Raw genomic sequence first — 14,559 nt, forward strand, 5'->3', positions numbered from 1 at the left:
AAAATTCGAATTCATTCTATTAAAGTTAATACAATTTTAAAAATTTGTGAATTTAAACAATTTTGCTAAATTTATTTAATATTTTAAATATATTTCAGTATAATATTTAAATTATTTACACTTATTAATAAATATTTACTTTAATATTAGTTTATAAACTTAATAAAATGTACAATATTAGTTTATAAACTTAATAAAATGTAGTTAGAATACCTAAATTTACTCACATTTTTGAAATTAATATATTAAATTAGACAAAATATAAAAAAGGACTAAAATTTTAAAAATTAAATAATTTTATTTTAATTAAAATAAAAAAATTAAAAATATATTTAATCCTATTTTATTTTGAAAAATACAAAAATCCTTTGTCACCGCTCTACAAAATTTCCCTCCCAAAAACACTTTTCGTAAGACTTTTAGGTTTCCTCTAATTCGAAAACAATGGTTCCCGCCGGAGTTGAAAGCCACCACCACTAGGCGCGCCACCGGTTTCATTCATCCATTCATCCATCTATCTTTGGCCGCAATGGACGACGCAAACGATACGGTGACGACTCTAGCGGAACTCCTTCAGTCTCCTCGCCCTCTTACTGCCACCGCCCATTCCATCTTCTCTTCCACGCCCCCGCCGCACCGCTGCACCACCTGCCCTGTCCTTACAGCTCTTCCCCGCTCAACCGTCCTCGTCGGAACCCTAACCCTCCCCGCCCTCTCCCCTACCTGCTCCTGCCTCCGCTTCTCCGACGCCTCCGCTACCGTCTGCTGCGACCTCCTCCACTTCCGCCCTGCCGCTCTGAACAGGGAAATACGCGTCACCGCCTGGAATTTCATCCCCTTCAAGCGCCACGTCTGTGATGTCGCCCACGGCCTATTAGAGATTATCAGTTGGCGCTTCTCCGACCCCAACCACGGGTCCAACGCTGTGGACTCGCTTCCGCTGGCGCCGAATTGTGTCCGACTATCCGGTGGCAGAAGGAGAAGCGTCCACGGTGTGGTGGAGTCCGTTGGTCCCCTCTTTGTCGTGCCGTGCACCATGGCGGCTAGTACCTCTGACTTGAATTCAGGCTCTATGGTGAACCTGCCAGGGTTTTCAGTGCAATTGGTGTGTTGTGAGTGTAGGTTTTGTTGTTCCAAGGGGGATGTTTTAATTGGCAAATTGAGTGAGAGTAGGAAGGGACATTCTTTTACCAAAATGGAGATTGTGTATTTTTGTGGCAGTGCTTCTTCCTCCTGGCACCCTGCAATCACCAAGCTGATTGACGAACGCGTTGTGGTGTCTGGTTTGAAGAAAAAGCTAGTTTACCTGACGAAGGAGGAGTCTCAAGTGATGTATGTGACTGAAGATGAGTCGGTTCTGCATGTTGGGTCTTGTTTGGAGAAATGCATGCCAAGCCTGAGTGAGATCAAGGGAAAGGGTGAATGTGGTTCTTATACTGGTGTAATTAAAGGTGCGTACATGCAAGGGATGGTTCTGGAGTTGGACCATGATGTGTGGCTTCTTTTAACTGATCAACTGCATACCTCGATGCATGGTCTGAGAGTTGGCTCCGTTGTAAGTGAAGCAAATTTGCCGTTTTCTTGACCTGAGATATCTTTTGGATTGTGAATGTAGCACCATATTGAAGAACACAGTTCTTTTTTCCACTGTCAGGATAAATTTCACCTCCTGAGGTATTTATTGGGTTGTAATGTAGCACCATGTTGAAGAACACATTTCTTTTCCCAGACATCCAATAGGATGTGCTCATTTATCACTTAGTTCATTAGTATGTTGTGGCAATAGGTTGAATTAATGTTAGATGTGTGTGTAAAAGTTTTTTACGTAGGAGTGCTTGCAAATTGAACTCGTGAACTATATAATTTGCAACCCATTTTGAGTTTTAAGTTTTGACACCAAAAATCATGACCGTTTGCAGTTATCTGTAAGAAATGTGCATATTGTGAATCCGCACTTTTCATGGACAAAGATAATTATTCTTGGGGCATGCATCAAGACCAGCATTATTGTGCAATCCTTCTCCCCGTGCCAAACTGTGTATGTATTGCTATAACTGTGTTTGCTTGTGTTCTGTTCAAATTGGCATTGCATAAATGCTTAGATTACGACAGTCTGTAGACGTTGAGCTTGGGCTAATGCAAGCAACTGCATGTGACTGAGATACTGAAATATGCATGGTCATGTTCTGAACTGTTGTAAGTTTTGCATAAGACAATATTAGCTGCATATTTTTCAAAAGCTCTCTCAATAAAGCAGCCAAGAAAAGCAATTGATTTCCTTAACAATTTATGCACCAATTGTTCCTTAAATGTTTCTGACCTATTTGTTAAGTCTATTTGCCTATTCATATTCTTTGCAGAAAAGTTATGATTCAGTTCAGTATTGCAGGTGTAATGTAGTTTTTCCTTCTTCCGGTATGCTAGGGAAGTTCATTCAGTCGTTACCGTTTTCTGCAAGACTCTGGTATTAAATAGTTCGATTTACTTTTACTGCAATTGTTTGGAACTTTGAGTTTTAAAAATTGCTGGAATATATGTCATTCCTTTTTCGTGGCAGGGTATTACTTCTTGTCTCAAGCTTCCGGAAAAAGTTTGCTGGTATCTTATCTGACAAGGAGATTTTGGGATCAAAACATGTAATCTTCTTCCTTTGAGTTTAAGGTGTTCTTAGGTTGGCTGAAGCTCTTTGATCTGTTCCATTTCTAATAAATTTAATTATGCAAGGTTTTAACAGAAAGAAGGGCTAGTTCAGATGTATGCTAGTTCACTTTTCCCTTCGTCAATATTTCAAACTCAGGTTCGTCAACAAATTGACAGCTGGGAATATTTCGTTGGTACCAATTTTAAGCCTCAGTTTGGTAATACTGTTTTCCTTTGGTAGCAAGGTGCTCCTGTGTGGCTGTGCACTCATGATTTGAATGGTTGTGCTAGAGTACTAAATTGCAGTTTTCTGAAATTGGTATGTTATTTGTGTTTAAATTTATTTTTCTTCTGATACTTTGTAAAGTTTGGATCTAACATGGTCTATATATAGCATACAGGCTTTACTTCATCCGAAAAAAGAATTTCGTTATGTTTTCATAGAAGGAATTTGTTATTAAACATTGAAGGATAATTACTTCATTTATTACAGGTAATACCGATCTCTATCTTCATTTGTCGCTGTATGCACACCTTGCTAAGAATTATGAAGCCAGAAAATCACTGTAAATTATTGCCTATTGGCAACCAGTTCAGTATTTTATCACGTGAAGCAAGATATAATGATAGATCATTTAGGAGGATCATTCAAAGTGAAGATGTAGGTGTTGTTTTGCTTGGATACCTTAAGGTTAGTGGTTCAATTTATCTTTCATTTCCATGTTTGTGAATAAACCACAATTGTCAATGGTTGTTATTTCTTTTTATTCTTTTTAACGTGGCATGATTTTCTTTGATCTTGGAGGATGTTGATTACTAATAATTTGGTTATCATGCTTTTGGCTTTCTGCTTTGCCTATTCAGGTTGATCCATCGACCAGAAGACTGCAGCTGGTTGATGCAACTGGTGGTGTTGATATTGTTATACCAGACCTTCCCTTAACTTGGAATCCTAACGAAATATTTGAGGTTTGTTGTCCCATATGTGATCCATATTTTCTTAAAGAGGGACTAAAATGAGAATATATTTTTGAAGGACTAAATTAAACACTGCCCTTTGCAGACTTAACATTTCTAACCCTTATAAATTTCTTAGGGAAGAGGTTCTGCTGTACTGGAAAGTGGGTTGCTTTGGTAGACTCAAATGAGGGTTCAACTGATTTCATAATTTAGTGGAGACTTGTAGCCAAGTATCTAATTTCTTTTACAAGTTGATTTTGTGAGGTTGAGTTAGCTTTATTAATTATTTTTCTTGACAGTTTGAAAATAGTGTTTAAAAGTTCCTAACTTAATCACATAGGATTAGGTAATTAGGCCGTCCACAGAATTATGTGTTTAAACTAAAAACAGTCATTTTGGATTTCAGGTGACGGACTATGAGGTTTTTATGGACAACATAGACGAACCTATGGATCTGATCGAAAGGCTTGGGAGTGAATCATTATCATGTAGAACAATCTTTAATTGCTCCAAAGCAGAAAGAGAATTAAGCACTCCATTTTTTGTTTGCTGTCATTGGAAGAATGTTAAATGCAGAAACATTCCCCTTTACTCATGCATAAATAGTAAGAATGAAAGTGAGACACTAGAGCCTGGATCCTACTATTTGCTTAGAGTATCTCACAAATTTCCTCTTCAAGAAAAGGTTTGCTTGTGTTATATTTAGTCAGAAATTATAGTCATTAATTTCATTATAAACTGCTATCAAGTCTTCATAAGAACAGTTTCATGGTAAAAAAGGAAGTGTAGAGTTAAAGATGAGAAGATTGTGAATATCAGCTTAGACTAATGTGTTTAACCCTTTCAGATTTTATTTCTGGAAGTTTAGTTTCTCTGCAAGTTTAATATTATTATATGACAGCCTGGTGGCCTGTTATATGTTACGTCTTTTTGTTTATTTGTTTACAACTAATCTTTCTTTGTTATGATAATTTCAAAATCCATATTACATAATTAAATGCCTTATGGTCAGTTGAGATTCTTTAAAATCTTATTAAGAATCCAATCTGTAGAAAACTGAAGATTTATGCTTTGTGAGACAATGAATGAAGAATTTTCCAATATTATAGTTTCCTTGATCCAGTAAATGTCAAATTTGCCCATTAATACTTAAGAGCACAGACGTGAGTTTTCTGAATTCTGATTTTCATAGGGAGATAGAATCCTAAATTTGTCAAAGACTACAAATTCCTAACCCTAGCTATTAGGTGGGTACTGGAGATGTCTTTTTGTCTCTAGCTTGATCCCGCGAGGGAAAATCTTTTAGTTTTGACTTGAAGCATCAAACATGATCATAAAGACATGCTGGCTAAAACCCTGTGCTTAGTTTATAATTTAAGTAGCACATAGGAAATAGAAACTGCCAGATTTGAAGTCCTGACCTCTGTTTTGATGTCATTTCAATTATTGAGGATTAAAAGGTTAAGCTATCACGCATGCTTGAGAGTGGATTTTTATATTTAATGACAATATACAGAATATCTTAATGCAATAATGTACTCTGAAAATCAATGTAAGATGAGTACAATGCTGTTTAGTTGCTTGCAGATCCATGTAAAAGACTTGCTGAAGTATTTTGATATGATAAAGGAGGTGCTTTTTTGTTTTTAATCTTTACATGTGTAGCATTATGCACCCTAAAGTGTTCCATGGTTGTAATATATCCGCATTCTTTTTCGGCAATTCTACTCTGCTAAGGCCCCTATTTCAATTATTGCAGTACTCTAATAAAGCAGGATGTGGCAAGTCAAGTACTTTTGTTGAAGCCGTGCTTTTTCCATTCATTTTATTGTTTGATGGGAAGAGTGGAATTGCTCATCCATGCAATGATTCTTGGGACAAGATAGAGGAACTTTCGAAATCTTGTCTGAGTGGTAATAATGAATATAAATTTTCTAATAAGAGGCAGAAACTTACTAAGGAATCAGTAAGTTCCTCAAAGGAAGAATTTCACACTTCCAAATATGAGCTGAGTGCTTGTTCTAATTCTTCCAGGAAACCAGAAGAGAACAGAAAATGTGTCAACATGAAATCTTCTCATGATTTATCTTGTCTGGTTACTTTTAAAAGCCTCCAAATTGAGAATGAGATTTTCCCAGCTATCTTGCGCTCTACATTACCTATGAAAGATACAAGTTTTAATTCAAAACCTTCTTCAAGGAAAATTTTGCTAGAGTTCTCATCAGATAGATTTTTAAAGTACCAGGTATATCTTATTGTCCTTGGCCTGCCTACCAAGGATAGTAGGTATTAACTGATTTTATATAGTAGTGCAAACCCAAGTATTAATTTACTATCTACTGCATTTCAGTTGTTGCAGATTGGTCATTATTACATCATATATCATAAGACAAAGGATTGCTATCGAAATACAAAAGATGCTGACTTTGGTAGGAGTGACACTGCTAAATTACTTGTTGATTCCAGAAAACGTATTTGGAGCCTTTCATTTATTTATGATGAGAACCTTTCTCATCATCTATCAGTATATACATCTGCAAAAGATTCTTTATCTCCTTCGGTTGATGGAGTTTCACCTAATCATCAAAAACTTCTGCCGAGGTCCAGTGGTGAACCTTCCGGTGTCAGTTCAGATGTTTGCTTATATCTCCCCATCAGTCTTGCAGATGTCTTTGAGGATAATGTTATGGAATTGGAAGATAGTCGAAGCTTGCAGTCTGTAATATCAGAAGATAGTGCTAACCTTTCTTTAGGTACTGGGACTTCAGAGGATAGACCTAAATCTTGTTTTGGAACTCAGAGATCAAACAGCCTGTTCCCTGAGGGCAATTTGATGTCTCTTGAGGGAAATGTGATCGAAATTCATAAAACTGACTCTGGTTTCTTCAGTTCATGCTCAAATGGTGCAAACGTTGATTCTCTTCAGTTGAAAGGCCTCGTTAGGACAAGAAGCAATTTCTGCATTCACGTTTTAGTGCATCACCATATTGTAACTGGAATCCCATCTTACTCTATATTAATCTTCATATTTTCTGTGCTTATTTTGCAACATAATCTTGTTAATTTATTTCTTATTAGGTGAATATTTTTGGTTCTGTAAATAAACATACTTTCCCCACTGGATTTGGACCTGGTGTAACTGCAGTATTTCATCGAATTCTCTATGCAAGGTATGCGTTGGATTATCCGAAAAGAAATAATTGGAAACCAGTTTTTGTTTCACTGCACTGTTAAAGAAAATTGTAATATTGACAGTGGTGAACTGCTCTGTAAAATCAAAATCCATTGACGAGTGTGTTGCATGTATTCTTGTATGCCTATCTATTATGTATACATAATTTTACTCTTCCATTTTTCCATATGCACTTATATGAAGGAATATTCTCCCATTTATTATGTGAAATGTCTTTAATTTTCAACATGATTGATTCCTTATCTTCTGCTCTGCAGGGCACAAAGTAAATTTATGTTGGTGCCTGTGTCGTTTATTGTAATAAAATCCATAAAAGTATGTGATAAACAATGCGGTGACAGGCCCTCTTTTTTAAGCTCTACTAAAGATGCTGACCATGCATCTCCAGATTATATCTCTTGTTTGATCTCCCAATTGCCTCAGGACTTGACCCACAAGAAAATAGTGCTTCGATGCAGGGTAAATTGATTTTACATTTATCCATCAAATATTTGTGCTCTAATTCTAATAGAACATTGTTTTTTATGCTGTCATTTGCGAACAGGTGGTTGCGGTCCTTGTTTTAGTTATAGAGAGAAAGACCACAAATTTTATTGCAGAAACAAAAGTTAATGCTCAGGGGACTCTTTTGGACATTCCACTTGCTTGTTTTTTGTTGGGTAAGTTATATGTGTAAGTGTTATTCAAGAAAAGTCAGCTATAACCACTTTCTTTGTCTTGCATGTGCATGTATTGTTGGTCGAATGTGGTTTAACTGACAGTTGTTTTACTTGGTGTTCTATACATTATAAACATCTTTTAAATATTTTATAAATAATTCCACATAATTTGTCCATTTTTGTGGCTTAGCTGAGTTTCTGTTTCCTATATCTTCTATTTAGTTTGTGCTCTTCTATCATTTCTGACATGGACTCCTTGTTTAATTATTGCGTTATGCCCATATCTATTGGTATTCACTTGGCAGCATTCTTATATAAGTTGTATTTATATGTTGGGTTGTAACAAATTTTGTAGGAAACACCCATGACCATTTTTGTATGGTATTTTATTCTTGCAGAAGATGGATCATCATCATGTTGTTGCTGGGCTAGTGCTGAAAGGGCTGCAACTTTGTTGAGACTACGTGAAGAACTCACCACATCCCATCATCTAGGGAGAATTTTGAAAAAGCACAAAAAAATTACAGTGAAAAACCATGGATTATATGTTGATTCTTCTTGCCAAGATCATATTTTTACAGTTGCTTCTGGGAATGCTCTTTGCAGTTCCGACGAAAACATCCTCAGGCTCATTATATTCAATGCATCCATCGGAGGAATATGGGTGAGTTAGCATATAGTGGTTGGAAGTAGTCAGACATGATTAGTTTATTATCATGAAGATTTTGGAGTAGAGTAATATTGAGACTGGTATATCGTGTTGATTTTATCAAAACTACATTCTTCACAGGCAAAATGAAAGAAAAACCTCATTTGTGAATAAGTAATATTAAGTTTGGTGATGTGATACTTGCGTGACTTTCTGTGATTTGTTACTCACTGCTTGCTCCCCTCGTTTATAAGTTAATATATTTTGCATCTGGCCTCTCATCATTTCAGTTTCTTTGGCTCTTACATATTTGTCTAATTAAGGCTTTTAACCTGACATGAGCAGAATGTTGTTGCTAGTGGGATGGATGCCGGGGAAACAAGACAGTTGGGAGAAGAATACCTTAAAGAAATGCTGAATGTGCATGACATGCGGAATATGTGGGCCGAAGAAGTCTCTTACCCACGCACTCGGGCTGAGGCAAGAAATATGATTCAGGAACTTTTGAAAAATTAATGCGTATGAATGTATTTTGTGAATAAGTATACGGCAATTTCTATGTAAGATTTAACGGAAGTAGCATGCTCAAATAGGTGTTGTAATTAGGTTGTGTTCGGCCAACCTCTTTTGGGCTTCTCTTATGTGAAAAGAGAGTAGAAGTTGTACCAAGCATTTTTTGAAAAACTTGTGAAAAGTATAGTTTCAATTTTATATATGGAGAAAAGTATTTGAATACTATTTCAAATGACAAGAAAGATAGTTTGTCCTAATTTTGGTATGATAGAAGAACACAAAGGTTTGTTTCGTTTACAAAACAAGGACGACTGAAAACGACAGATCCTCATCTTGGTTTTCTCTCTGCTTCCTTCAGTTCAAACGAATACTGAGGTATTGTGGCTGACAGAGTATCGTCACTGAAGGAGGATCGTGGTGGAAAAGGAGTCACTTTGGTTTTTTCTCCTTTAATTTGAAATCCACCCAAATAAACAATTTGAAAGCTCGAACGAAGAGATGCCTTGGATTTAAGCATTGTAGTTTTTTGCTGTGATAGTGGATAAAAATGGACTAGTCAGCAGTTAAAAAAAAAATTTGATTTTGAAAATGGCACGTCAATGGCGTAAAAAAGAATCAAATTTTGGTGTTATAATATTATTTTCGTTATTCTTAAGAGGGAGTAATGTATAAGTACAAGACTATTAGAATTGAGTCAAAACAAAGAGAACCTTTAACTCTCTAGATTTCAGTCACTAAAGAATTCACTACAATCTATCTAAAACTCTAATCCAACTTATTCTCTTTATAAATGTTCCTACCAAATACTAATGTACTGGTAAACACAAAGTTGTATAGGGACCAATGAATCTAGTAATGCACACGTCCACCCTCTTCACTTCTGTTCTAAGTCTGGGAACCTGAATGTCTTCTCCCACGTGCCTGAGTGTCTTCTCCCAGTTGCCTGAGTGTCTTCTCCCAGGTACTTGAGTGTCTTCTTCCGATGAAGGATTCTACTGGCAGGGGGCCTGCGAAGTCACTCCGACGCTCAAGTCAGTGTCAGAGTAATAAATGACTACAATAGTAAAAATTAGCATGGTGTTTTACCTCGTGAACAGTGCCTTTTATACTACTTTAATGGGCCAAACCTTATGGGCCTAGGACTGACAGTGCTTAATTTGTATTATGTCTCATTAGTCGTGCTTAATTAGTCTAATTCCTATCTTACCGCTAATGTTCCTTTCTGCACGCGCTTAGTACATATGACAACTTACTCTGCCGAGGTATCCTCTGCCCTTGTGTTAAGGACATTGAGACTCATTTCTTAGTTTGCTATCATGACCTCCTCTCTTGTCCTCAGATTATTTATCTGCCCTGATAAGTCTGTATCACGAAATTTGGATGGAGTATATTCAGATTTGTGCATATCAGGATTATCGGGCTGGAGTATCTTCGGCCCTTCAGGCTAAGATGGAATATATTTGGATTGCGCATTGGCATGTACCACGATTACTGGGCTGGAATATCTTCGGCCCTTTGGTCCTCTTAGTGGCTCCACATGCACCTTTTCCCAATATATACACTAGTCCCCCAAGAGTTGAGACTTACGTAGTTGATAACTCTTAATACTGGCAAAATCTGTGCAGAGGTGACTTCGGTTTCCCCCATTACCTTTATTTCGAGAAGTTTTGCGCGTGCCAAGATATGTGGTTTCCGACATCATCGCGTATTGGGGAGTGGAAAGGTTTTGCGCCAATTGAGTGGGCTTGGGCCTGGGATTGATGTGACTGCGCCTAGGGAATTGTGACAGACACTACATGATGACCGTTAGATCACTTCAATCCAACGGGTGATACGCTTTCCACTGTTCCCCTGATCTCACTATAAATAGGGTAATTACTTTTTGGGGCCCTCCTTAATTCCCTTTTCTCTCCTGAGACGTCTCGCTGGTTTTGCGACTCTTGGCAGGTATGTCCTTGTCTTCATTGTTTGATAAATCAGCCTCTAGGGTTCACGCAGGTCGAGTAGGTCCATCCTCGGCCCACCCCTCTAGCGATAGCACATCGTCTGACGAGGAGAGCTTATCAGACGTTCCCCTTCGCTCCGGCTATGAGTGGGTTGACAGTGTTGTGCGTGAGTATTTTTCGAAGTATAAGTGGTCTTCCTCCATTCGCAGATTTGCCGAGTCATATGCGATATTAGATGAGGATAGTCCTGACGAGGTTGTATCCTTAGACCGAGTTGGCCGCGTAGACAATGCTTGTCATGGGCGGGAAGGTTACTCTGATGAGTTCTTTTACATGTACTCTGTGTTGTTTACTAATTTACACGTGCGATTACCATTCGATGAATTCACTGTTGGGGTCTTGCGAACCTTAAATGTGGCCCCCTCACAGTTGCACCCTAATGCATGGGCTGCTTTACAAGCTTTTAGGTTTCTATGTCGAATCTTGGGGTTAAAACCATCTCCAGCTATCTTCCTGTATCATTATAGTACTCGGCCTAAGGAACCTGTGAAGTGGTTGTCTTTGTTTGGTCAGCCGAGGGTCGTAGTCAATCTCGCTGGCTGTTCTTATTTCTTTGATGGCGATACCCCTAAGTTCCCATTTTACTGGACGCGTAATCCATTACACTATGATGCGTGGCCCCGGACTATGATGTCAACCGAGGACTGCGAAGTTCTTAACTTGCTTGACTCTCTTCCTCGACGACTTCCTACGAAGCGTATTGTGGCTATATTGAACTCTCCTCGTCCCCGTGGGGATATGTTGGGTATGTGCAAATTTTGCTTGTGGTATGCTATATGTTAACCTTTCTTACTTTGTGTTTGTTTGTATCAGCGCTAATGGCATCTCATGAGGGTGTTGGTGCGGGGCAGAAGAGCCGTTTTCATTTGCTTCGTGAAAAGCTGAATGAACGCAAGAAAGGCGGGGATCCGACGCCAGGAACGAGTGCTGCGATTCAATCTAAAATTGTGGCGAGTACTAGTAGTCCTCGGCCTCCTCCAGCAGCGGAGAAGAAAAGAAAGAAGACTACTCCCAAAGATGGGGGTTCACGCCTTTCCTCTCCCAAGCGTAGCCGCGTGTCCGAAGATACCTCTTACCAACGCTTGATGGGGTCTGAGATGCAAATTTATGATGGAATGAGCATTACCATATCCCAAGAGGAGGCTAACCTGATTACGGAGACTCTCGTGCCGACCTTAATAAAGGCTTTTGCAGAATATCAATCTCGAGCTTTGGTGATTGGAAGACACATCGGCCATGAACTGATCAAAGTCGGTGAGACGGAAGATCTTGAGGCCGAGGTAGCTTTGCTGAAGAAGCAACTGCGAGCTGCCAACTTTGAGAAAGAGAAACTCTCAGGGGAATTGGGTGACTGTCAAAAGCAACTGCAGCAGGCCATCAGTGATAGAAAATCTTGGCGCAATCATTGTTTGGAGGCTGAAGAGAAAGTGAAGAAGACTGCCGAGGAGGTGTCTGTGCTGAAACGTGCTCTTACCGAAATGAAGACCGCGAATGCCGACTTGGACAAGGAAGTATGGGAGTTGCGGGAGAGCGTAGTTGAGGAGCATGAACTTGGCTTCAGGAAAGCCTTGCGCCAAGCCGCTCTGCTTTTTGAGATTCCACTAGACGATGGTCACTTTGATGTGGGGAAAGATGTATATCAGAAGTCTTTAGTGCGCATCAAGGACATTCCTTCCATCCCTGATCAGTCCGAAGACATCCCATCTACTCCTTCTGCTGAGGCTGTGGAGGGGGGAAAGGATGATACTGATGCTGGTACTCGCGATGAGCAATGATAGCTATATCTTGGGCGTGTAAATTTTTTGTGTAGTAAGACTGCTTATGCAGGTCTTTTGCGATGTTTTGTGATTGTAATATTGACATCATATGATTTTTGTTTTAGGTGCGGTTTTACTTATATTATGCAAATGTTGACATTACCCTTTTCTGTGGGTTTAAACGATTTTATGGTGTGCGCTCCCTTATTGTGTTTGTATGTTGTAGCTGTTTTAGCGTTTGTTGCGTGCGTAGTGATATCGATTTGTTGTTGGATGCGTTGGAAGATTGATTTTAAGTAGTCGACCTTAGTTGGTTTGCAGTTGCCAACAGGGACTTATATGGTGTCAACCTTAGTTAACAAGTGATGCTAACAGGGACTTATAATGAATGTTGGATGTCCTGGTGAGGACAGGTCGTCGACCTTGGCTGACAAGTAATGTCAACAGGGACTTTGCTTTTCTAGGAACCTTGTGACAGGACTAGACATAGATGTGTGTTCATCTGTTTCATTGATATTGGGCCTCATTAAAACCTGTCCGGCCAAAACCCTCCTTAGGGAAAAAGACCGGAGTAGGAAAGAGTACCCCAAGTGACAAGATTAGCTGTAGTAAAATTTTAAATGTGTTACATTCCAAGTCCTAAGGACTGGTGTTCCTGATAATTATTGCAGCCTGTATGCTCCTTTGCCTTCGTCTGTGAGGACACGGAATGGACCTTACCAATTAGCGGAAAACTTTCCCTCGACCTTCCTTGCATTGTTATTCATTCGCCATACCAGATCTCCTGGATGAAATTTTCTGGGCTTGACCTTGGAGTTATATCTTCTTGACATTCTTAGTTTGGCCGCGGCTTCTTGAATCTTGGCTAGATCCCGATGTTCTGTCAGAAGGTCTAGATTGTTTGCCAAGCATTGAGAGTTGGTCGTTTCTGCATATTTCTGTTGACGCAGGGAGGGTTCTCCTATTTCAACTGGAATCATTGCATCTGTCCCATAAGTAAGGCTATAAGGAGTTTCCTTTGTTGCGGATTGGGGCGCGCAACGGTACGCCCATAATACTTCTAACAACTGTTCAGGCCAAAGTCCCTTGGCCTGGTCTAGCCTTTTCTTTAATTCTTGTAGAATGACCTTATTAGCTGCTTCTGCCTAGCCATTCCCCTGCGAATGCTCTACTGAACTTGTTACGTGTTTGATGTGCAGTCCTTGGTAGAATTCTTTGAGTCCGGTATCTGTGAATTGCTTGCCATTATCTGTAATTATGGTATGTGAGATTCCAAAGCGACAGACAATGCTTTTCCATACAAATTTTTGCACCTATTGTGCTGTGATTGTTGCCAGCGGCTCTGCCTCCACCCATTTAGTAAAGTAATCGACAGCTACTAGCAAGAACTTTACTTGCCCCTTTCCAGGCGTGAATGGGCCGACGATATCCATTCCCCACTTGGCGAACGGCCAAGGTGAGGATATGTTGTGTAATTCTTCCTGCTTGACATGGGATATGTTCCCGTGTTTTTGACAGGGTATACATCGCTTGACAAACTTGGAAACATCTGCTACCATTATGGGCCAATAGTATCCTGCCCTTAATATCCTTGCCGACATCGTTCTTGCTCCAGAGTGGTATCCACATATGCCTTGGTGTAACTCACGCATAACATACTCGGCCTGCTCCATGTCGATACATTTCAGTAAGGGAGAGGTGAATCCTCTCCTGAATAATTCATCACCCACCAAGGTGTATCTTGCTATTTTTCTTTCCCAATCTTTCTCTATGGGCTCTGATTTGTTTCCAATTTTCAGGAAGTGAACAATGGGTGTTCTCCAATCCGAAGATATTTCGACCTCGTGACATTCAGGTATGTTGGTGGAGGGAGCTATTATCTCTTTCTGGAGGATCGACTTGTATATTCCTCTGCTTTTGGTGCTAGCCAATTTTGACAGGATATCTGCCCTGACATTGCATGCTCCAGGGACGTGCTCAACCTTGTGCTCCTCGAACCCTTGCAACATGTTTCTAACTATGTGATAGTATTGAAGTAAGAGGGGATCCTTGACTTGGAACTCCCCAGTTAAGTGTCCCACTGTGAGTTTTGAATCGGTGCGGCATACAATTCTAGCTACCCCCATTTCCTTGGCAAGTGTCAATCCTGCCACCATTGCTTCGTATTCCGCCTGGTTATTAG

General features: G+C 39.4%; 2 protein-coding genes across 2 annotated transcripts; one reads left to right on the plus strand and one right to left on the minus strand.

Annotated features, from left to right (window-relative positions):
- Positions 1-402: 402 nt before the first annotated feature.
- On the plus strand, positions 403-8,871 carry CTC1 (conserved telomere maintenance component 1). Its single transcript, XM_028053645.2, has 16 exons — positions 403-1,555; positions 1,920-2,038; positions 2,390-2,464; positions 2,558-2,636; positions 2,735-2,797; positions 2,882-2,959; positions 3,134-3,331; positions 3,505-3,609; positions 4,007-4,285; positions 5,360-5,845; positions 5,951-6,589; positions 6,679-6,770; positions 7,051-7,252; positions 7,338-7,452; positions 7,851-8,116; positions 8,447-8,871. The coding sequence occupies exons 1-16, from the start codon at positions 530-532 to the stop codon at positions 8,615-8,617; spliced, it is 3,993 nt and encodes a 1,330-aa protein (XP_027909446.2). The 5' UTR covers positions 403-529; the 3' UTR covers positions 8,618-8,871.
- Positions 8,872-13,002: 4,131 nt separating this feature from the next.
- Positions 13,003-14,533, minus strand: LOC146880926 (uncharacterized). The gene is made up of 3 exons (XM_085669176.1): positions 13,772-14,533; positions 13,154-13,522; positions 13,003-13,071 (listed from the first exon to the last, which is right to left on the minus strand). Exons 1-3 carry the CDS (start codon positions 14,531-14,533, stop codon positions 13,003-13,005), a joined length of 1,200 nt encoding a protein of 399 aa, XP_085525302.1.
- Between the last annotated feature and the right edge of the window lie 26 nt (positions 14,534-14,559).

The sequence above is a fragment of the Vigna unguiculata genome, chromosome 11, assembly GCF_037176805.1.
Source record: "Vigna unguiculata cultivar grain cowpea cultivar isolate G323 ecotype 2 chromosome 11, ASM3717680v1, whole genome shotgun sequence".
Classification (NCBI taxonomy): domain Eukaryota; kingdom Viridiplantae; phylum Streptophyta; class Magnoliopsida; order Fabales; family Fabaceae; genus Vigna; species Vigna unguiculata.